General features: G+C 40.4%; 1 protein-coding gene and 1 long non-coding RNA gene across 3 annotated transcripts; both read right to left on the reverse strand.

The window, feature by feature from the left end:
- Window positions 1-3,878: 3,878 nt before the first annotated feature.
- On the reverse strand, window positions 3,879-6,327 carry LOC139196967 (uncharacterized). Of its 2 annotated transcripts, none has more exons than XM_070823335.1 (2): window positions 6,091-6,327; window positions 3,879-5,060 (listed from the first exon to the last, which is right to left on the reverse strand). In XM_070823335.1, the coding sequence occupies exon 2, from the start codon at window positions 5,050-5,052 to the stop codon at window positions 3,994-3,996; it is 1,059 nt and encodes a 352-aa protein (XP_070679436.1). In that variant the 5' UTR covers window positions 5,053-5,060; window positions 6,091-6,327; the 3' UTR covers window positions 3,879-3,993. The 2 variants fall into 2 exon arrangements, with proteins under 2 accessions (XP_070679436.1, XP_070679435.1); XM_070823334.1 differs by having other exon boundaries at window positions 5,142-6,327.
- A 4,190-nt stretch (window positions 6,328-10,517) lies between these two features.
- LOC139196968 (uncharacterized) lies at window positions 10,518-10,898 on the reverse strand. Its single transcript, XR_011581886.1, has 2 exons — window positions 10,807-10,898; window positions 10,518-10,699 (listed from the first exon to the last, which is right to left on the reverse strand). It is a non-coding gene; the product is annotated as an uncharacterized lncRNA (long non-coding RNA).
- Between the last annotated feature and the right edge of the window lie 11,152 nt (window positions 10,899-22,050).

Raw genomic sequence — 22,050 nt, forward strand, 5'->3', positions numbered from 1 at the left:
CCTATTAAGCATATGATATGTCTACTGTATGCATGTGGGCATACATTATTATACTATTTACAACACTCCCCCTTGGATGCCCACATATCAACATCAGTTGCCTCATTAAAACCTTGCTTGGAAAAACCCTGTGGGAAAAAAAAAACCATAGCGAAGGAAAAAGAGTACAACTTTATCCGGATGGTATTGAGCATGCTTATGTTGCCTCGTTAAAACCTTGATAGGAAAAACCCAGTGGGAAAAATCCTAAGCGAAGGAAAAAGAGTACAACATGCATGTATCATGGATGCTCCCCCTGAATTGGATCTCCCCCTGATTCTGCATTCTTTAAATTTGAAAGCCGACGTAATCCGATTCCCTGCACCAATTTCTGAAATATGCACTTTGGTAGAGACTTGGTGAACAAGTCTGCTAAATTTTCATTGGAACGGATTTGTCTGACTTCAATAACTTTAGCCTTCTGAAGCTCATGTGCGCTGAAAAATCTTGGAGATATGTGTTTAGTCTTATCACCTTTGATAAATCCTTCCTTCATCTGGGCGACACAGGCTGCATTATCTTCGTGGATGACAGTTGGAGTGTCTGTCTTTGAAGGTAGACCACATGAATTCCGGATGTGATGGATCATTGATCTTAACCAAGAACATTCACGACTTGCTTCATGTAGAGCAATTATTTCCGAATGATTGGAAGATGTTGCAACTAGCATTTGCTTCGTTGATCGCCATGAAATTGCAGTATCTCCATTAGTGAACACATATCCATTTTGTGAGCGGGCTTTATGCGGATCAGAGAGAAAACCAGCATCGGCGTATCCAACAAGGATTTGTTCATTTGTGGGCTTGTCTGAGTAGAAGAGACCCATATCTGTTGTCCCACGAAGGTATCGTAGAACATCTTTGACTCCCTTCCAATGACGAATTGTTGGAGCAGAGCTGTACCTGGCTAACAAGTTAACTGAAAAAGCTATATCTGGTCTAGTACATTGTGCTAAATACAATAAAGCACCTATTACGCTCAAATATGGTACTTCTGGACCAAGGACCAGTTCATCATCTTCTTTTGGACGGAATGGATCTTTCTTAACGTCTAAAGAACGAACGACCATTGGGGTGCTAAGTGGATAAGCCTTGTCCATGCCAAATCGCTTCAGTATTTTTTCAATGTAAGCTGATTGATGGACCAAAATTCCACTAATACAATGCTCGATCTGCAGGCCTAGACAATATTTGGTTTTCCCAAGGTCTTTCATTTCAAATTCGCTTTTCAGATATTCAGCAGTTTTATGGAGCTCTTCAGGAGTCCCAACTAAGTTCATATCATCAACATATACTGCCACTATAGCAAATCCAGAGTTGGATTTCTTAATGAACACACAAGGGCAGATGACATTGTTGATATATCCTTCTCTAATCAAATACTCACTAAGACGATTATACCACATTCGCCCAGATTGTTTCAGCCCATATAGTGATCGCCTTAATTTGATTGAGAACATACCCCGTGGTTTGTTTGTTGCTTCAGGCAACTTAAGTCCTTCTGGGACTTTCATATATATGTCAGTATCTAAATCTCCATATAGATACGCGGTGATGACATCCATAAGTTGCATGTCAAGTTTTTCTGAAATCACCAAACTTATTAAGTAACGGAACGTAATTGTGTCCATTACAGGAGAGTATGTCTCCTCATAATCAATTCCAGGTCTTTGTGAAAAGCCTTGTGCAACGAGTCGTGCTTTGTATCTAGCAATCTCGTTTTTCTCATTGCGTTTCCTTGTAAATACCCATTTGTAACCTACGGGGTTTACATCAGTTGGGGTTTGGACTACTGGTCCAAAAACACTTCGTCTTTCCAAGGAATTTAATTCTGCCTGGATTGCATCTTTCCACTTAGGCCAATCTTGTCTCTGTTTGCATTCATCAACAGAGCGGGGCTCAATATCATCACTTAATATGATTTCAGTGGCTACTGCGAATGCAAACATATCGTCAATGATTATTTCATTCCGATCCCACAATTCATTAGTACATGCATAATTTATGGAGATTTCTTTGCTTTCATGTACTTCTGTCTCTTCAGGGCCATTTTCTTCTTCTGGAAGTCCAGAGGCATGAATTGTGGATTTGTCATTGACTCTCTCTTCCTGAATGATTTCATTTGGATTCAGTTGTGCCCTCGTATTTCTCTTCCGAGGGGCTGAATCTTTTGAACCTGGTGGTTTACCACGCTTCAGGCGTGCACCAAATGAATCATTCGCTGCCACTTTATTTTGTCCAACAGGGACATCAATTCTGGCAGGTGCATTTGCAGCTGGTATATGCGATTTTGTCACTTTCATAGCGTCATTAAATGCATCTGGCATTTGATTGGCAATGCTTTGAAGATGAACGATCCTTTTCACTTCATTTTCACATTGAAAGGTTCGAGGATCAAAATGAGACAAGGTGGGAACAACCCATGTCAGCTCTTTCCGTTCTTCTGGAACGGTCTTTTCTCCCCCTAACGATGGGAAGACTGTCTCATCAAAATGACAATCAGCAAAACGAGCTGTAAACATATCACCTGTCAAGGGTTCCAAATATCTAATAATAGATGGTGAATCAAAACCCACATAAATTCACAGTCTACGCTGAGGTCCCATTTTAGTGCGTTGCGGGGGTGCAATAGGCACATAAACAGCACAACCAAAAACTCGTAAATGTGAAATGTTTGGCTGATGTCCAAACACGAGTTGTATTGAGGAGTATTGGTGGTTGGCTATAGGTCTCAATCGAACCAATGATGCAGCATGTAGAATGGCATGTCCCCATGCAGAAACTGGCAATTTGGTTTTCATAAGCAGAGTGCGGGCTATTAACTGAAGCCGCTTGATCAATGCTTCTGCTAAGCCATTTTGAGTATGGACATGAGGAACAGGGTGTTTCACATCAATGCCCAATGTTATGCAGTAATCATCAAAGGTTTGAGACGTAAATTCACCAGCGTTATCAAGTCGGATTGATTTAATGGGATAATCTGGGAATTGTGCTCGTAACTTAGTTATCTGAGCAAGAAGTCTCGCAAAAGCTACATTCTGAGTAGACAAGAGACAAACATGTGACCATCTAGTGGATTCATCAATCAAAATCATAAAATATCGAAATGGTCCACAAGATGGTTGAATAGGTCCACATATATCCCCTTGAATTCTTTGTAGAAATGATGGGGATTCAGCATCAACCTTTAGTTGTGATGGTCTAATTACCAACTTCCCTTGAGAACAAGCCTTGCAAGGGTTATCATTTGAGATAGCAATGTCTCTGCTCAATAATGGATGTCCATTAGAGTTGGTAATGATCCTACGCATCATGGTGGATCCTGGATGACCCAGACGGTCATGCCAAAGCATGTAAACCTTTGAATCAGTGAACTTCTGGTTCATGATAGTATGTGATTCAACTGTCCTTATGTATGTATAATATAATCCACTCGAAAAACCACGCAACTTCTCCAATATACGCTTTTGGGTATCATTGGAGGTAATGCATAGATACTCCACATTTTTTGCACTTTTCGTTTCAATGTGGTATCCATTTAGACGTATGTCTTTGAAACTCAACAAATTTCGAGTAGATCGAGTAGCATACAATGCATTTTGTATGGATAATATTGTTCCATTTGGTAACATAATCTGGGCTTTCCCTGAGCCTTCAATCACATCTGAAGGTCCTGATATTGTTGTTACCCCGATTTTTGTAAGCATTAAGCTTGAGAAATACTTTCGATCACGAAGTATTGTATGTGTGGTTGCACTGTCTGCAAGACAAATATCTCCGCCATTTCTTATGTTCTGAGAATAACCACAGTTTTTATCCATGCTTTCTGAGTAAATGGAATCACAGTTAACAAACAATTTATAACAGGAAATTTACATGCCATTTTTATTGAATCTGAAAAACTAGTTTTAGACAACAAGTTCAGCATAATAAAAGTACATCAAACATAAACGATTTAGTCGGACCGATATACTTCATTCCCCCTTTCCGTAATGAAGTCTGAAACATCTAGGTGAGTTGCGTCAAATTGCCCTGATAAATCAAACACTGGATCAGGTATATCCATTGGTTTAGCCTGGTCGAGAAAATTGGTCTCGACACCCTTCTTCTTGAGGGAGGCTTGATACAACTCCACCAGATGTTTTGGGGTACGACAAGTTCGCACCCAATGCCCATTGCCACCACACCTATGGCAAGCTCCTTCAGAGTTCCTGGGAGCATTGGTCATGTTAGCTTTGCCTTTGTGACGATTCACATTTTTGAAGCTCGGGCCAGAATTATGCCTCTGAACCTGGTTGTGAAACTGACCACCATGGTTCTTGCCTTTCTTATTCCATCGACCTCGTTTGTGGCCACGTCCTTGTTTATGATAATTACCACCAGATGATGTGGCGTTCACTTCGAGGGAAGTATCATTTACTTCTGGGAATGGTGCAGATCCAGTAGGTCGGGAATTATGGTTTTTCATCAGGAGCTCATTGTTCTGTTCAGCTACCAGGAGCACAGATATCAGCTGGTTGTATTCAGTGTAGCATCGCGCTCTATACTGCTGCTGCAGGAGCACGTTATTGGCATGAAATGTGCTGTAAGTCTTTTCCAGCAATATTTCATCAGTAATGGTATCCCCACAGAGCTTCATCTGAGAGGTAATCCTGAACAACGCAGAATTGTACTCCGCCACTGATTTGAAATCCTGAATTCTCAGGTGAGACCACTCATAGCGAGCTTTTGGAAGAATCACCGTTGTCTGGTGATTATATCTGCTTCGCAAGGCCTCCCAGAGAGCTAACGGATCTTCAACCGTTAAGTACTCACTCTTTAGTGCCTCATCAAGATGGCGGCGAATAAAGATCATAGCCTTCGCCCGATTTTGAGAAGATGAGCTGCTTTCTTCCCTGATGGTATCTCCAAGATTCCCTGCTTCCAGATGGATCTTGGTATCAAGTACCCAAGTAAGGTAATTCTTCCCGGTAATGTCCAGGGCAGCATATTCAAGCTTAGCCAAGTTCGTCATTTTCTTTTCTGAAAGAAAATGAGATGTGTAAGAACTTGTAGTAATATGTATTCCTAGAGGAATGTGATGTTAGAACTTCTGGTTCTTACAAATTTTTCATTTTGATCTTCAGGCCAAAATGATAAGCACTCGAAACTTCTGGCTCGAGATTTTCAGGGTGAATGAGAAGGGCGATTGTACCGCACCATTCTCATTGAAAGAATGTAACATGGAATGGGCGATTATTCCACACCACTCAAGTAGCAAGAAAATTGAAATACGCAGAGCAGGGTGGGCGATTATACTGCACCACCTAAAATTGCAATGAAATTAAACAACAAGTAAATTTAAATTTGGAGAACAAGGAGGGCGATTATACCGCACCACCTAAAATTGCAATGAAATTAAATAACAAGTAAATTTAAATTTGAAGAGCAAGGAGGGCGATTATACCGCTCCACCTGAAATTTGCAGTAAAATTAAATAACAGGTAAATTTAAATTTGAAGAGCAAGGAGGGCGATTATACCGCTCCACCTGAAATTTGCAGTAAAATTAAATAACAGGTAAATTTAAATTTGAAGAGAAAGGAGGGCGATTATACCGCACCACCTGAAATTTGCAGTAAAAGTAGATCTGCAGTCCAAGATAGGCGATGATACCGCACCATCTTGGATCGCAGTAAGATGAAATTTGCAGTTCAAGGTGGGCGATTGTACCGCACCATCTTGGATTGCAGTAAAATCAATATAAATATTATGTTAGTAATCAATATCCAAACCAAACAAGTAATCAAAGATGTATGTAACCGCTAGTTGGAGAACTACGAGCAGGCATGGAGCAAATAGTTCGTCGCGAGGATATACCACGCAGTTGAGGCAGATGAAGAAGATGAACAGGAAAAACTTTAGAGGAAACATTTTTTTTTTTTTTCGTTCGGCGGAGAGAAATGAGAGAATGATTTCCTTTATTGTTTAGTGAATGTAAATGAGACATGGTTATACTTAGAGACTCGTGCTGATAACGTGTTATAAAAATGTAAAAGTTATAGAAAGATAACCTTTATTCGGGATAGGAACGAAGCAGTTGCAGAGTATTATACCAATACAAGCTGTTGCAGAGGAAGTAATGTATATTATTACTATTAGATATTTTTCTCTTCCTTTTCTCTCTACTCAGTTGAACGTTCGTAAAGCTCTATTTATAGAGCATCACCATGGAAACAAACAAAAACCCTATTAAGCATATGATATGTCTACTGTATGCATGTGGGCATACATTATTATACTATTTACAACAATATATTGAATATCATCTCGTTTTTGAATTAGTTTTATTTAGTATTTTCATTTTGGTGGAGATTTGGAATGGCGCAAATACATTTAGCGTGGTCATATCATCTAGCTGCAACACTGCATTGGTAAAGTTATTTGAGTGGGATTGTATCATTTCATGTGTGTTTCGACTATAATTATTTCTTGGGTAAAAGACTGTTTACTACCCTAATGTTTCATGGTTTTCAACATTTAGTACATCAAATTTTTTTCGTCTCAGAGTCATACCTAAAGTGTAAATTTTGGGACAGTCTCATACATCCGTTAGTCAAACTGTTAAGTTTTTCGTTAACTGTGACGTGGCGCACTGACTGGGTGCCACGTGTCATCCACGTTTTTTTTTCTTTTTTTTTTTCTTTTCTTCTTCATTCTTCATCTTCTTCTTCCTCTGACTGCAACTTTCTTTTTTTTTTTTTTTTCTTCTTCCTTCTCCTTCTTCCTTCCTTCCTCCTTCCTTTCCCTTTCTTCCCCTTCTTCCTTCTTCTTCCTTCTCATTCTCCTTCTTCTTCCTCCGAAATCTGGGGAAGTTTGTTTTTTTTTTTTTTTTCTTTCTTTCTTCTTCTTCCTTCTTCTTCTTTTTCTTCCTCCGACTGCAATTTTTTCTTCCTCCTTCTCCTTCTTCCTTCCCCTTCTTCCTCCTTCTTCTTCTTCTTCTTCCTCAAAAAAAAAAAAAAAAAAAAAAAAACACTTTCATCTTCCCCCAAATTCGGAGGAAGAAGAAGAAGAACGAAGAAGGGGAAGGAAGAAGGAGAAGAAGGAGGAAGAAAAAAAAAAATAACTGAATCTGGGCAGATTCGGAGGAAGAAGAAGAAGAAGAAGAAGAAGGAAGGAGGAAAGAGAAAGAAGAAGAAGAAGAAGAGAAAAAAAAAAAAAGCTTCCTCAGATTCGGGAAGAAGAAGGAGAATGAGAAGGAAAAAGAAGGAAGAAGGGGAAGAAAGGGAAGGAAGTAGGAAGGAAGGAAGAAGGAGAAGGAAGAAGAAAAAAAAAAAAACAAAAGGAAAGTTACAGTCGGAAGAAGAAGAAGGAAGAAGGAAGAAGAAAAGAAAAGAAAAGAAAAAAAATTAAAAAAAAATAAAATAAAAAATAAAACGTGGATGACACGTGGGGCCCAGTCAGTGCGCCACGTCACAGTTAACGAAAAACTTAACAGTTTGACTAACGGATGTATGAGACTGTCCCAAAATTTACACTTTAGGTATGACTCTGAGACGAAAAAAACATGATGTAATAAATGTTGAAAACCACGAAACATGAGGGTAGTAAACAGTCTTTTACCCTTATTTCTTTAATCTTCCAGAATTGGTATTGTCTTTCGAAAACTGAAGGCGAATTGAGGCCCTGGAGTACGCAAGAATAAATGGGCTTGACTTGTTAACCGTTTGTCCTACACTTGTTTTCGGGCCAATTCTGCAGTACATTGTAAATGCAAGTACCTTGATCCCCATCAAGCTTTTGAAGGGTACTTCGTTTTTATATAACGACATGACGCTTATTTAAATCTGTTGCTTTAAAATCTAGGGCTCTTCACAAAAATAAGCCCCTATGGAACCCCATTTTACCACGACCAAAAAAAGAACTCCATTTCAGAGTTAAAAAACCACTTAAACTTGATAGGTCACGGATTTGTTTTTCTGTAGTTTGATTTTTGAAATGTTTCTTACTACCATTAACCATTACGGGTGCTACCCTAATTATGTATAAAATATAAATATGTTTAGATATATAGGTAAGTGGTGTTGTAAACTCATCCTGTGGTAATTGTCTATTGTGGTGTTTATGCATTTGGCTCCCTTTTGATCTCTACAACGCAGGATCCAGATTTATCATCCATTCATGATCTTCGGGATCCATTTTAACTGGTTTAGTATTGTCTCCTCGCCAAAGGGTATGAGTCACTGGAAAACAAGCTGTGAATGATAGTTGACGTGCTGGATGTAGCTGAAGCAGTCCTTATGGCGTATGAGAAGCCCGAGGCTGAAGGAAGATATATATGCACCGCTCACATCAAGGCAAGAGATCTGGTTGAAGAACTGAGGAGCATTTATCCTAATTACAATTATCCTAATAAGTAAGAGCCTGTTTGGTATCCTACTCAAAAACTTTGATTGTTCCTAAAAATAATTTTCAAATAACATCACTTGAAAACATTTTTCTGTTAAGCTTCAAATTTTCAAAAATATGTTTAGTTGAATTTTTAAAACTAATTTTTTTAGTTTGAATTCAAACTTCCTTGAACAAAAATTCGAGGAGAGAAAGAATTGGGAAGGAGAAAAGAGAGGAAATAGTCGGAGAGGAGAGAGAAAGACAGGGAGAGGATGAGGAGGATAGGTAGAGAGCAAAAAATTACAATGAGAAGGTGAGGAGTGAGAAGAAAGAGAGACAAGACAAAGCTGAAGAGAGAGAGAAGACAAGGTGTGACATGGGGATAGGAGAAAAAGAGGGTTGGGAGAGAAAAAGAGAGGGTTAGGAAGGAGCAGAAGAAGATGTTGAGGAGAGAGCATGAAAACTCTAAAAACTCACTTTTAGTGTTTTTAAGAAATAGCCTATGTTTTTAAGTTAGTTTTGAATCCAATTTTTAAAAAGAGTCTTACCAAACAAGAATTCAAAGCCTAAAACTCAAAAAGTGTTTTTGATTTAATAAAAGTTGAACTCAAGTAGGATATCAAACAAGCCCTAAGGTTTCTCTTCAATCTATACTTGGTAACTAGAATGGAGAGATTTTCAAATTAATTATGTATATAGCGTTATCGATCATCGATGTCATCCAATGCAAAATTAAGTAGAATGGACAGGGATTCTTGTTGTAATGGTTTTCCGTTTAAACTAATTTTGTAATTTTGGATTTGTATATTGGCAGCTTTGTTGAAGTAGAAGTGTTTGCACCTAAAATATACCCATTTTTACTTATTTGGACAATTTGGGTAAAATATGGCATTTGGAGGATTAATGAGCAAGAAGACTAACTTGGAAGATATTTAGCTATCAAGTGGGATAGGTTGGCACTATAATATTGTTTCTCCCATTTGTTTTGGTGGTGGAGGTTCGCCAAAAGAATTGTTTAATCAAGACAAATGCATGCTTTTTCATGCAAGTGGATAAGAATGCACCATGAGAGCTTTCGGACAAGGAACATGTGAAAGAGCCGACTTGCTTCTTTTAAATGTTAGTTTATTACAAGTGGGAAAACATTTGATGAAATCATGTGGTGGAGATGCAAGTTTCCCTTTTAATATTGTTTCTACATGCAAGTTGGCAAATGCAATGCAAGCTGCCCAAGCAATGAAATGCAAGCTGCCCAAGCTTCTTTCGGGCAAGTACAAAGATCTCAGCAAAGGGGCTCTTCCAGACCTCTATATAAAGAAGCAGATGGAGAAGGATTATGGACACTCAAACAACCAAACAAATACAAGCACAAACTCTGCTCAAACCAGATTTGCCAAAAACCTTATTTTATCTAGTTTATTAGCTCTGCTGCTCACTTGCGGTATCGATCTCATTTGTAACTTTTATGTACTCATTTCCAGTCATATAAATTACAAGCAATCTACAATACCAGTCATTTATGTCCCTTTGTTATTCACACTTCCAACAACCTTGTTATTTAGTTGTTGTTACATTTCTCCATATAAGTAAACTCCTTATTTTTAAGGCAAAGAAAGAACCTTGATTTGAGCTACTCCCACTCAATGGCACAATCTCTTGGTTTGAAGTCAATCTCAGGCGCAACCTCAATCATTCAAATCCCGTCTACTAGCGGCATCTAGTAGTGGCACGCCCGCACCCTCCAATCTCATATGTGAAGTAAATCCCCGGCTTGCCCGCGAGGCCCATGGCGGATTTAGGGAGCGAACAAGAAGAACATCCAAGGTTGAGCTAGGAGAAACTTCAGAGGCTGAGTTTAAGTTTCCGACCTGTTCGTGGCAGAATGTGGATCTGGCCCTTCGCACAGCTCCCCAAGGGTTGATGGCATTTTGAGAGTGTAAGTTTGGTAGTCAGATTCTTGCTGCTTGGTGTGCTGCAAGAAGAGTACAATTTTCATATCCAGATGCTGAAGTCAAAATTGCGACGTATATTCATATTTAGGCACATGAAAGGACCCTCAAGGTTTAACTTTTTTGGTCAGTTTAAATTTGTGTAACTGTGAACTAACAAGTATTCAAAACTGAACTTTATTGCAACATATACAAAAGGTATTTTAGGGGTAACATTCCACAGCATTCCAACTGATAACACTTCGAACAACACTATTATAGTGTAACTCAGTAAACGATAACTTACAAACTACGCATCCGGTTTTCGAGGTTTATTCTTGTTGCCGTATATCAATCCAGTCTCCTGAAACGGAATTCAAGTTGTAATTTGAAGTATTTGGCAAGCAATTGAAAAACTCAATCATAATTTTTTTCACTTGAAACAGCAGAAACTCAGATATGAAACAGTACCTGAGGATCGGCGATCGGTTTCCGTTTCTCTACGTAGGCATGGGGATCCGCAGAGGCCAGAACAGCCCTTTCCTGCTGTTCCCGCTTGAGGTTGTTAAAGGAAATAAAATAGTCAACTAACAAATATGGTTTGGAGTGATTGTAGGACACAATATTCCTTGGAGTAATTATAGTGATTGATTGTAATTAGCTTTCCTTTACCTAGAATAGCATCGCATTCTTGTATAAATCCTTACCTATGTACAGCCGCTATAATATACAAAAATATATTCATACAAACAATTTGATATGGCATCAGAGCACCGATCTTAGTGACTCTAGAAGGCTCATTCTGCTTCCGCCACAAACACAACCAGTTCTTCTTCATCAAACACAGCCACCATGGGCGACAGAAAATCAACTGAGATGATACCTCATGTATCTGATCCTCTCATTTTGCATCATTCAGATTCACCAAGTCTTGTTTTAGTCTCACAACTTCTTGATGGACACAACTATGGACAATGGAGCCGCTCTATGCGAATCGTTCTCAGCGCAAAAAACAAACTAGGGTTCATTGACGGATCAATCAAGATTCCTGCAACCACTGATGTTAAATATCCAATTTGGCAGAGATGCAATGACATGGTCTTGTCCTGGATTTGGCAATCCGTGCAGGGTAACATTGCTCACAGTATACTTTACTGCAAAACTGCGTCAGCAGCATGGAGAGATCTTGAGGATCGATTCTCGCAAGGAAAAGATTCCAGGATCTATCAGATTCGACAAGAAATTGCCGAACACCGACAAGGACAGCTATCTGTTTCAGATTATTACACAAAATTGAAAGCTCTTTGGGATAAATTAGCATCATATTATGGGCCCATTACTTGTGAATGCGAGGGATCCAAGGCACATGCAGACAGGGAAGAGAAAGAGAAAGTCATGCAGTTCTTAATGGGACTGAACGAGAGTTACTCAACCATACGAGGCTCTATCTTGATGATGAGCCCACTCCCAGATATACGACGAGTCCATGGATTGGTTATTCAACATGAACGCCAATTAGATGTGGTAAATCGTCGTGAACCTACTGCCCATGCAATGCAAACCAGTCGTTCGACAGCACCAAAAGGAGGCTATAGTGCCAACAACCCTAATTCACAAAAGACATTCAAATGCAGCTACTGTGACGGAGAACATCCAGTCGAACGTTGTTTTTTCCTTATTGGATTCCCTGAAGGGCACAAATGGCACGAGAAGAATGTGCCCAGAAATAGGCGTGCACCTCCAACCTCCAACAATGTTGAAGCACTACCGTTGCCAGCTGCTCAGATTGACACAACCAAAGCGACGATTTCCAGCAATCAACCAACGTTCACCACCGAGGAGTACAATCAACTTATGGCTCTTCTTCGCAATAAGAATGGTACCGATCTGCCACTTGCACATGCAACAGGTATCTATACACCCAACTGCAACTTTACACAACATGATCTGCATTCAACTTTGTATTGGATCGTGGATAGCGGGGCCACAGATCATATTTCTCACTTATCACCCAGCCATAATCACACTAAAACCCACCATGATTTTGTTGGTTTACCAAATGGTGGCCAGGCTGCGATTGAACTCATTGGGTCTATTAAACTGTCACCCAAGATAACCCTTGATGCAGTTTTGCATGTGCTACAATTTCGTGTGAATTTGTTATTTGTGAGTAAGTTGACCTGGGCATTGAAGTGTATTGTGATATTTTACCCGGGTTTTTGTGTTGTGCAGGACATGGCTACGAAGAGGATGATTGGCCTGGGCAAGCAGCTTAATGGACTTTACTACCTCACTCCAACACAAAACCCTCATCTCGCTCACCATGTCAACCGTACCTCGGCACTTTGGCACCGACGTCTTGGGCACCCATCCTCAGCTCCTCTTCACTCTTTATCCTAGACCATCCCAGAAATCATTTTTGATTCTACACATGTTTGTGATGTTTGTCCTTTAGCAAAGCAAACTCGTTCATCTTTTGTTTCCAGTTCAATAAAATCAGTTGCACCTTTTGATTTGATCCACTGTGATATTTAAGGGCCACACCAAGTCCATACACCCTCTAGGGCACGTTACTTCCTCACCATTGTAGATGACTTCACTCGTTTCACATGGGTTCACCTCATGCGATTTAAATCAGACACACAAACCTTGTTGCACTCGTTTTTTTCTTGGGTCAAAACCCAGTTTAATCGCGACATTAAAACCCTCCGTGCAGACATTGGGGGCGAATTTATATCTATGCGATAGTTTTTAGACACTCATGGCACCCTCTTTCAACACACATGTGCCCACACCCTTCAACAAAACGGGGTCGTTGAACGCAAACACTGCCATCTTTTGAATGTTGCCCGTGCCTTACGATTTCAAGCTAATCTACCCTTAAAGTTCTGGGGGGAGAGTATACAAACTGCCTGTTACCTTATCAATCGCCTTCCCACACCATTACTTTCCCATAAATCTCCCTATGAACTCTTGCATGGGACCCTACCTGCATACTCTCATCTCCGGGTTTTTGGGTGTTTATGCTATGTTACCAACCTTACTCCCTCCCACAAATTTGATGCTCGTGCTCGTCGCTGCCTTTTCCTGGGTTATTCCCTTGGCCAAAAGGGCTATCGTGTCTATGACCTCGACAGCAAGCGCATTTTCACCTCTCGTGATGTCATCTTCCATTAACATATTTTCCCTCTTGCTACCTCACCACCAGAAACTGACCTCGATTTCCCTGTCTTACCTGTTCCTCATGACGACCCCACTCCTACCCTCCTCTCTGCTCAACCTCCTCCACCTTCCGACCTCTTTCCCACTACTGACCTTCCTCATTCACCTACTCCCTCACTTCATGCTGACATCACTCATCCACCCCCACACACCTCTCGCCAGCTCCTGCGCCGTCTCCTCCGCTACCTCTTTTTCCCCTTCGTCGCTCCGACCACATTAAACATCCACCAGCATATCTTCGTGACTATCAGACCCATCATGCTGCTTTGCTTCAGCCCAGCGCCATCTCTTCCACCATGTCCGGCACGCGCTATCCCTTCCACCGGTATGTTTCTTATTCTCGTCTCTCTCCTGCTCACCGCTCTTTTGTCCACGTCTTTCACTTGGTTGAACCAGCCTCTTATGAGCAGGCCCGCCATGACCCTCACTGGCTTGCAGCTATGAACTTTGAGCTTGAAGCTCTTGAAGCCAATCACACATGGACTATGGTTCCTTTACCTCCGCACCAACGACCCATTGGCTGTAAATGGGTCTTCAAAATCAAGTATCATTCCGACGGTACCATCGAACGCTACAAGGCTCGCCTTGTCGCCAAAGGGTTCACACAGAGCGAAGGCATTGATTACAAAGAGACGTTTGCTCCAGTTGTTAAACTCATTACTGTCCGCTGTCTCTTGACTATTGCTGCTGTTCGCGGCTGATCTCTTCACCAAATGGATGTCCAAAATGCTTTCCTTCACGGTGCCCTACATGAAGAAGTCTATATGTTACCGTCTCTTGGTTATCGTCGACAGGGGGAGACTATGGTTTGTCAACTTCACAAGTCATTATACGGACTCAAACAAGCATCTCGCAGCTGGTTCCAAAGTTTTTCATCTGCCATTCAAGAAATTGGCTTTCAACAGTCCCGTGCAGATTACTCGTTATTCACTCAGGTTTGTGGACACTCTATTACTGTGGTGCTACTCTACGTTGATGACATGATCATTGCAGGAAATGATGAGGAAGCCATTAGTCAACTCAAGAAGTTTCTTAGTGGATGTTTTCGAATTAAAGACCTCGGACTATTAAAATATTTTCTTGGTGTCGAAGTTGCACGGTCCAAGGCTGGGATCTCCATTTGCCAACGAAAATATACCCTGGATATATTGGAGGAAGCTGGTTTGCTTGGAGTGAAACCTGCCAAGGTTTCTATGGAACCTGATTTAGTGTTGACGACAACAGGTAGTGATGCCCTCAAGGACCCGACTCCATATCGACGTTTGGTTGGAAAATTGATCTATCTTGCCATCACAAGGCCAGATATTACGTATGCAGTAAATAATCTCAGTCAGTTCATGCAAGAACCGAAACTTCATCACCTTAAGGCAGCACATCGTCTTCTCCAATATTTGAAAGAAGCACCAGGACAAGGGTTACTATTTCCTTCGGTGAATCAACTTACTTTGATTGGCTACTGTGATGCGGATTGGGCTAGATGTCCGATCACACGTCGATCAATGACAGGTTTTTGTGTCTTCCTTGGTAAATCACTTGTGTCGTGGAAAAGTAAAAAGCAAGTCACGGTAGCAAGATCTTCAGCAGAAGCCGAGTATCGTTCCATGGCTGCAACCATTTGTGAGCTTACTTGGCAAAGGAATTTATTGAAAGATTTGCGCGTAAACCATCCTGAGCCAGCAAGATTGTTTTGCGACAATCAAGCTGCTCTACATATTGCAGCAAACCCTGTGTATCATGAACGAACCAAACACATAGAACTGGATTGTCATACTGTTCGTGAAAGGATTCAGAGGGGAGAAGTCAAGACCTCTCATGTGCAAACGGGACGTCAAATAGCAAACATGTTTACAAAGCCATTGAGAGCACCTATCTTCCATTCGCATCATGGCAAGTTGGGTGTTATTGATATCCACACTCCAACTTGAGGGGGAGTGTTAAAGGAAATAAAATAGTCAACTAACAGATATGGTTTGGAGTGATTGTAGGACACAATATTCCTTGGAGTAATTATAGTGATTGATTGTAATTAGCTTTCCTTTACGTAGAATAGCATCGCATTCTTGTATAAATCCCTACCTGTGTACAGCCGCTATAATATACAAAAATATATTCATACAAACAATTTGATAGAGGTCCTATGAGGGCTTCACCCAGAGGAAGTAGGCTAGCGTACCAGTCACCACCCATGACGCCAGGTTGCTTCCTCCTCTCAGGCCTCCCGTCGAATTCGATACGAAGGACCTCACATTTCCCAATCTTCTCTTCCATGTGCTCGTCATTGATGTCAATTTCGTCGCCTCTCTCGCCGATATGGGGATTTGGGATTTATATGGTTTTTTATTTCTCTGATCCCCCTTTTTGCATGATATATGCTATTTCCAAACTATATCACCGAAACGGTGGAGGCAGGAGCGCCTCCTCAAGTAAAGAAGAATTTTAGGCCTCTTGGGCCACTCTTTTAAGTTACTTGAGGAATTCCACGGTCGTAAATAATTAAAAGATAATCACATGAGAAAAATGGTGACTATAATATTTCGATTTCTCCAAAACCTTTAACATACCTCTTTTTATGTTTATATTTGTAAACCAAGGTCCATGGGTCCACTATTTAAGATTAATAGAATTATTTTTAAGTAGTGGCCTTGCCTAGGCTAATCTATTGTATCGTCTTAAACTTTTATTAACACAATAATTGATTTTAGGACATACATTCGAGTTCTAATAATCTCTCACCGGCACTAAAAATTAATCAGTGTCTCATTAAACCAATGACAAATATACCAAAATTTTCATATTGCTAACATAAAGAAGTATGATAAAAGCAATGGATTTGCCGGTCGTCATTGGAATAGAGCGTGAGTAAACCGTCAACGATGAATGTATATGGAGAAAACACATCTATGAAGGACGGAGAGAGAATATGTTAAAGAGAACATTGTCTTTATAATGTGTTACAGAACAAAAAAGTTATCTTCTATTAGGAATATTATTATTCTTTACAACTTTGATTGTAGTTGTAGAGGACAATAAGAATATTATTATACTGTGAAATTAATTAATATTATAAAGTATAGATCTATTTGGTAAGTACATCTTCAGCATTATTTTCGGAAGTCTATTAATTAAATAGTATAGAGTATGGATCTCTATCTATATACTATATTTTGTTTTTGGTTTTTTTTTTGTTTTTTGTGGGGACAACTGGTGGCAAATCACGTTATCCACCTATTACGGGGGCTGGGAAGACTCACATAGGCATTTCAGCATTTCCGTGGCAACAAGTCTAGCTTCCATACCAGCAGCGGGTTTTGAACTCGAGACCTCCAGTTTTTAGTATTTAAAGATCAATGCATTACAGTTAAGAGAGCGGGTTGGATGGTCAACCCATCCTAACTCAACCTTTACAATTCGGATTTGGAGTGGGCCCAGTTCATGCGGTTTTAGTCTAGTTTTAATTAGATTCGGGTTTATTCGCGTTGGGTTCGGGTTCATCCAACTTTATCGAGTTTAATCTTATAATACCTAATTTTGCATGATTTTTCAAATTTGAACCAAACAGCGTCAATATTAACTTTCATTTACACATCATCATCCACACAAAAGCTAAAACAAAAAAGTTGGAGACTATTTCTGATGATTCAACCATGCAAAGTTGAAAGTTAAATTATAAGACGTACTAAAACTTCAACCAAAAGAAGTGTGATGTACCAAAACTTCAACCAGAAAAAATTTAAAAGTAACACTTTTATTCATTATCATTATGAAAAATGACAATAAACCTTACATAACTTATATAATATGAAATGAGATAGGTAATATGTGCACGAGTGAATTCGGGCTCAAAATCAGGTTGAGTTTTGATTGACATGGGTGGACAATACATCCACCCAACCCAACCCAATAAATGAAAGAGTTGAGGTCGGCTTGGATTGGACGAGTTTTTCTTCATTCTAACTTGCTCGATCAGATTTAAAATCGAGTTTAGTATGTGCCGATTCGGGTTGACCAAACTCAAGTTGCATCCTAATTACAATTATTTCAATTTGATTTTATATGCACACCATGTGTGCAAGTTGCTCGCATTTTATTATTTGTCTATACTATTAGCTAATTCCTTTTAAGTTCGATTATCTCCAAAGAAGAATTTGAACTACATTATTACTAACTCATTGTGAGGCTAAGTCCACACCCTTAATGTAGATAGTATCGTTCGTTAAAAAAAAAAAAAACTTGTTTGTACCATACTTGACCAATCCCCGAAACTACTAAGCACCAGTCAACGTTATATCGTCAATGACCCAGAAGAGTTTCCCTCCAACCAGGAGGCCAATCACAGCGCGACACGTGTCGACATCAGAAGCCAATCATAGCGCAACACGTGTCAACATCAGAAGCCAATCACAACACGACACGTGTCAATGTTAGAATGAAAATAGAAACTCTCTTCTATAAATAGAGATCATTCTTTCACAATATTGGCTAATGTCATTTGTACTAAATCATTCACTTGTACTCACTAAAGGAGAGCTTGAACCAATGTACTTGTGTAAACCCTTCACAATTAATGAGAACTCCTCTACTCCATGGACGTAGCCAATCTGGGTGAACCACGTACATCTTGTGTTTGCTTCCCTATCTCTATCCATTTACTTACTTATCCATACTAGTGACCAGAACAATCTAGCGAAGGTCACAAACTTAACACTCTCTGTTGTACCAAAGTCCTCACTGATTTTGTGCATCAACATTTGGCGCCGTTTGTGGGAACGACACTTATTCTCACTCTCTTCAGCTTTGTTAAGCTGGTTTCCACCATTCGTACACTCTCTTTTGACCAGACATCCCTATCTAACATAGGGAGCGAAGGAAGCCACAACATACAGAATGACACCCCTCTTGCACCTAGTGCGAAGCAACGAAAGAAGGAAGGAAAGAGGGTTGTTCTTTAAGTTAAAGTCGATGAGCTAGAAGCTCAAAACAAGAAGATAGCAATGAAGAATGAGGTCCTCCAGGAGTAGTATGAGAAGCTCTTTGAGATGCTCCACGAAACTAGGCGTACTCAAACACGCGAACTCGTTACCCCTGTGAACATCAACCATCATCTGGATGCCTCCTAACAAGGAGGGTCACGTTCCTTCGACATGGGTATCCCTGATGAGGAGCAAGCTAATCATCAAAACATTGATCAACATGAGACTTCTCTCAACCCAGCTGCTTCGACCCGAAGCAGAAGAAATTGAGGAAGACACCTCCTTGCAGAAAGGTTGGAAAGATCGAAAACCGTTTATCGTGACTGCCGAGACTTCCTAAAGTAACGTTGAGAGAATCTCTTCCACATAAGCTCGAAGATCAATGACTCAAGGGTTTCTAAAAGACTCGGTCCCCTCCCACGTCCCAAGCCGGCTACCAATTTGGGAAAGGGGCAACAAGTCCTAGAGAAACACGAAGGTATAAGGGACTCAGAGATGTTTCGACAGACATAGCTTGAAAGTCAGTACGGCGAGTCCAGGGAAAAATCAAATGCTCTTGATCAAACCTTCCTACTTCCAAGAAGAGATAGAGATTTACGAAAGAAAGCTCCAGTGGTACATGACTCCATTCATGACCCTCTTGTCCTATAGCTTCTTAAGAAAGTAAACAAGTTTATACACATAAATTTTGAAGGTCCAGCTACCCTACTATTACCCACAAAGGTAAATGAACAGCACCACTGCTTGATAACTAGAAAGTCCCAATGTGTGTCAACCTTTGTGCTCCGTGGCAAGGCAGACTGGCAAAAATACCCAACCTTTACTCACATTCGAGAAAACACTCCCAACAAGATTGCTTGCTCAAAAATCGAAGAGGCACCACCCTCCGAATCTCAAGAGCCAGACTCCCAACATGATTACTTTCTCAAAAATCGAAGAGACACTGCTATCCGAATCTCAAGAGTCAGACTCCCAACAGGATTGCTTGCTCAAAAATCGAAGAGGCACCGCCCTCCGAATCTCGAGAGCCAGACTCTCAACAGGATTACTTTATCAAAAATCAAAAAGACAATGCTCTCCGAATCTCAAGAGTCAGACTCCTAACCGGATTGCTTTCTCAAAACTCGAAGAGGCACCGCTCTACGAATCTCGAGAGCCAGACTCCCAACAGGATTACGTGCTCAAAAATTAAAGAGGCACCGCCCTCCGAATCTCGAGAGCCAGACTCCCAACAAGATTGCTTTCTTAAAAATTGAAGAGGCACAGTTCTCTGAATCTCGAGAGCTAGATCCCCGACAGGATTGCTTGTTCGAAAACCGAAGAGGCACTGTTCTCCGAACTTCGAAAGCCATATTTCCTTGGATAAAGCTTATTTGTAATCTTTACATGCAACATCAGCTTTCCAGATACCACAGACCACTTTTCCAAAATGCTCTGACAAAGTAAAAACACGTGAAGCTTGCAGCTTCCACTACATTGTTATGACCAAGAAGGGTAAAGGAATAACACTACTACTTGTTGTTAGGGAGACTCCTATATATGTCGACCTCCATCCTCCACAGCCAGGCAAACCTGCAAATAAAAAAATGCTCAACTTTTCTTCACATCCGAGAGGGCACTCTCAGCAGAGTCTCTCGAAATACTCAGCTTCTTTTCCTCCCGATAATACCTCTGCAAACAAGCCACACCAGAGTAAGAGTATCTCATATCATAAGGGTTAAAAGTAAGAGTATCCCATATCATGCTTTTTCCCTGTCTTTTCTTTTGGCCTTGTTCTCACCTGCAAGACAAGGAGAAAGAGAGCAATTAGTCAACACTTAGAACCAAGCTTCCAGTCAGGAATTGACTGCCTGAAACCCCTTGCCTAATTACTTACCTGGCATTGCTCTCGAGTACTCATCTTCAACATCTTATGCTTCTAGAGAAGATACCATATTTGCTTGAGGAACAGATAGGGCAAGTGTGAGAAGGATACAAGGAAGCATGTGGAGATAAGCGTAACAGAACACGTGCCGATACATCCACTACTTTGTCAAAAGCAAAAGTATCCCATATCATCAGGGTCGAACGTACTCTAGATTTGATAAACTTGTTTTGACCCTCAAATTCTTGAGTCGGCCTTATACTCTAGAGGAAACCAGAAAACCCTCCAGCCCAGTTCAAGAATAAGCCTGTGGAAAGTTACTTCTTCAAAAGCAAAAGTATCTCATATCATCTCTTTTCCATTTGCTTTTCCTTATCCTTGGTGCTATTTACGACACAAGGAGAATGAGAACAATTAACCGGAAGCCAAAGTCGAACCTCCGATCCAGGTTGCTTGCTTGGAAGTCTGATTGCTTACCTTGTTTGTTACCTCCTTCGGCAAATCTCCTAGCTCGGCGACTTGGGGGACTCCTACTATAGGGTTTGTGTCGCACTTGACCAAGCCTGAAACTACAAGTAAGCTTCAAGTGAAATTGATACATTACTTTGTGCATCTTCATCGGTTAAAGATACCATCCCTGGATGGAGGAAAAGTACTTCCAGAGAAGATGCCACATCTACATATGAGACAGATAAGGCAAGTGAAAATGATACCACACTTCGGTACTTAGAAGTTTCATGATTACTCAATAGCTTGGATCTTACAAGTCCCTAACCGAGGAGCTTCCCTCATTCGGGAACTTAGGCGAGCACTGTATGTACCATACTTGACCAATCCCGAAACTACTGAGCACCGGTCAACGTTATACCGTCATTACCCAGAAAAGTTTCCCTCCAACCAGGAGGCCAATCACAATGTGACACGTGTCGACATCAAAAGCCAATTATAGCGCGACATGTGTCAACATCAGAAGCCAATCACAACACGACACGTGTCAATGTCAGAATGAAACTAGAAACTCTCTTCTATAAATAGAGATCATTCTCTCACAATATTGGCTAATGTCATTTGTACTAAATCATTCACTTGTACTCACTAAAGGAGAGCTTGAACCTATGTACTTGTGTAAACCCTTCACAATTAATAAGAACTCTTCTACTTTATGGACGTAGCCAATCTGGGTGAACCACGTACATCTTGTGTTTGCTTCCCTATCTCTATCCATTTACATACTTATCCATACTAGTGACCGGAGCAATCTAGCGAAGGTCACAAACTTAACACTTTCTGTTGTACCAAAGTCCTTACTAATTTTGTGCATCAACAAAACTAATAACAATTTAACTTTTAGGAATATTTATGTCAAATTATTAAATAAGCTATTTAAACCCTATAAAATTGTTGTATTGTAGACTATTAGATGGATGATTTAGACGTGTTTATCTTTAGCAATTTTCTTCACAAAATGTAGTTTTCGTAGCATCATTAGTCATACAAATCTTTATTGTCTTAGACCAACTCCAAACCTGGGCTAAAAGCCAAATTACCCCCCCCCCCAAACACTCTCCAACCCATGTTAAAATTTTGGGCTAAATGCCAAATGTTATTTCTGGGCCAAATACCCCTTAGTTTTCCCCCCTCGCGCGACTGGACTCGTTG

Source organism: Malus domestica, chromosome 06 (genome assembly GCF_042453785.1).
Source record: "Malus domestica chromosome 06, GDT2T_hap1".
Classification (NCBI taxonomy): Eukaryota; Viridiplantae; Streptophyta; class Magnoliopsida; order Rosales; family Rosaceae; genus Malus; species Malus domestica.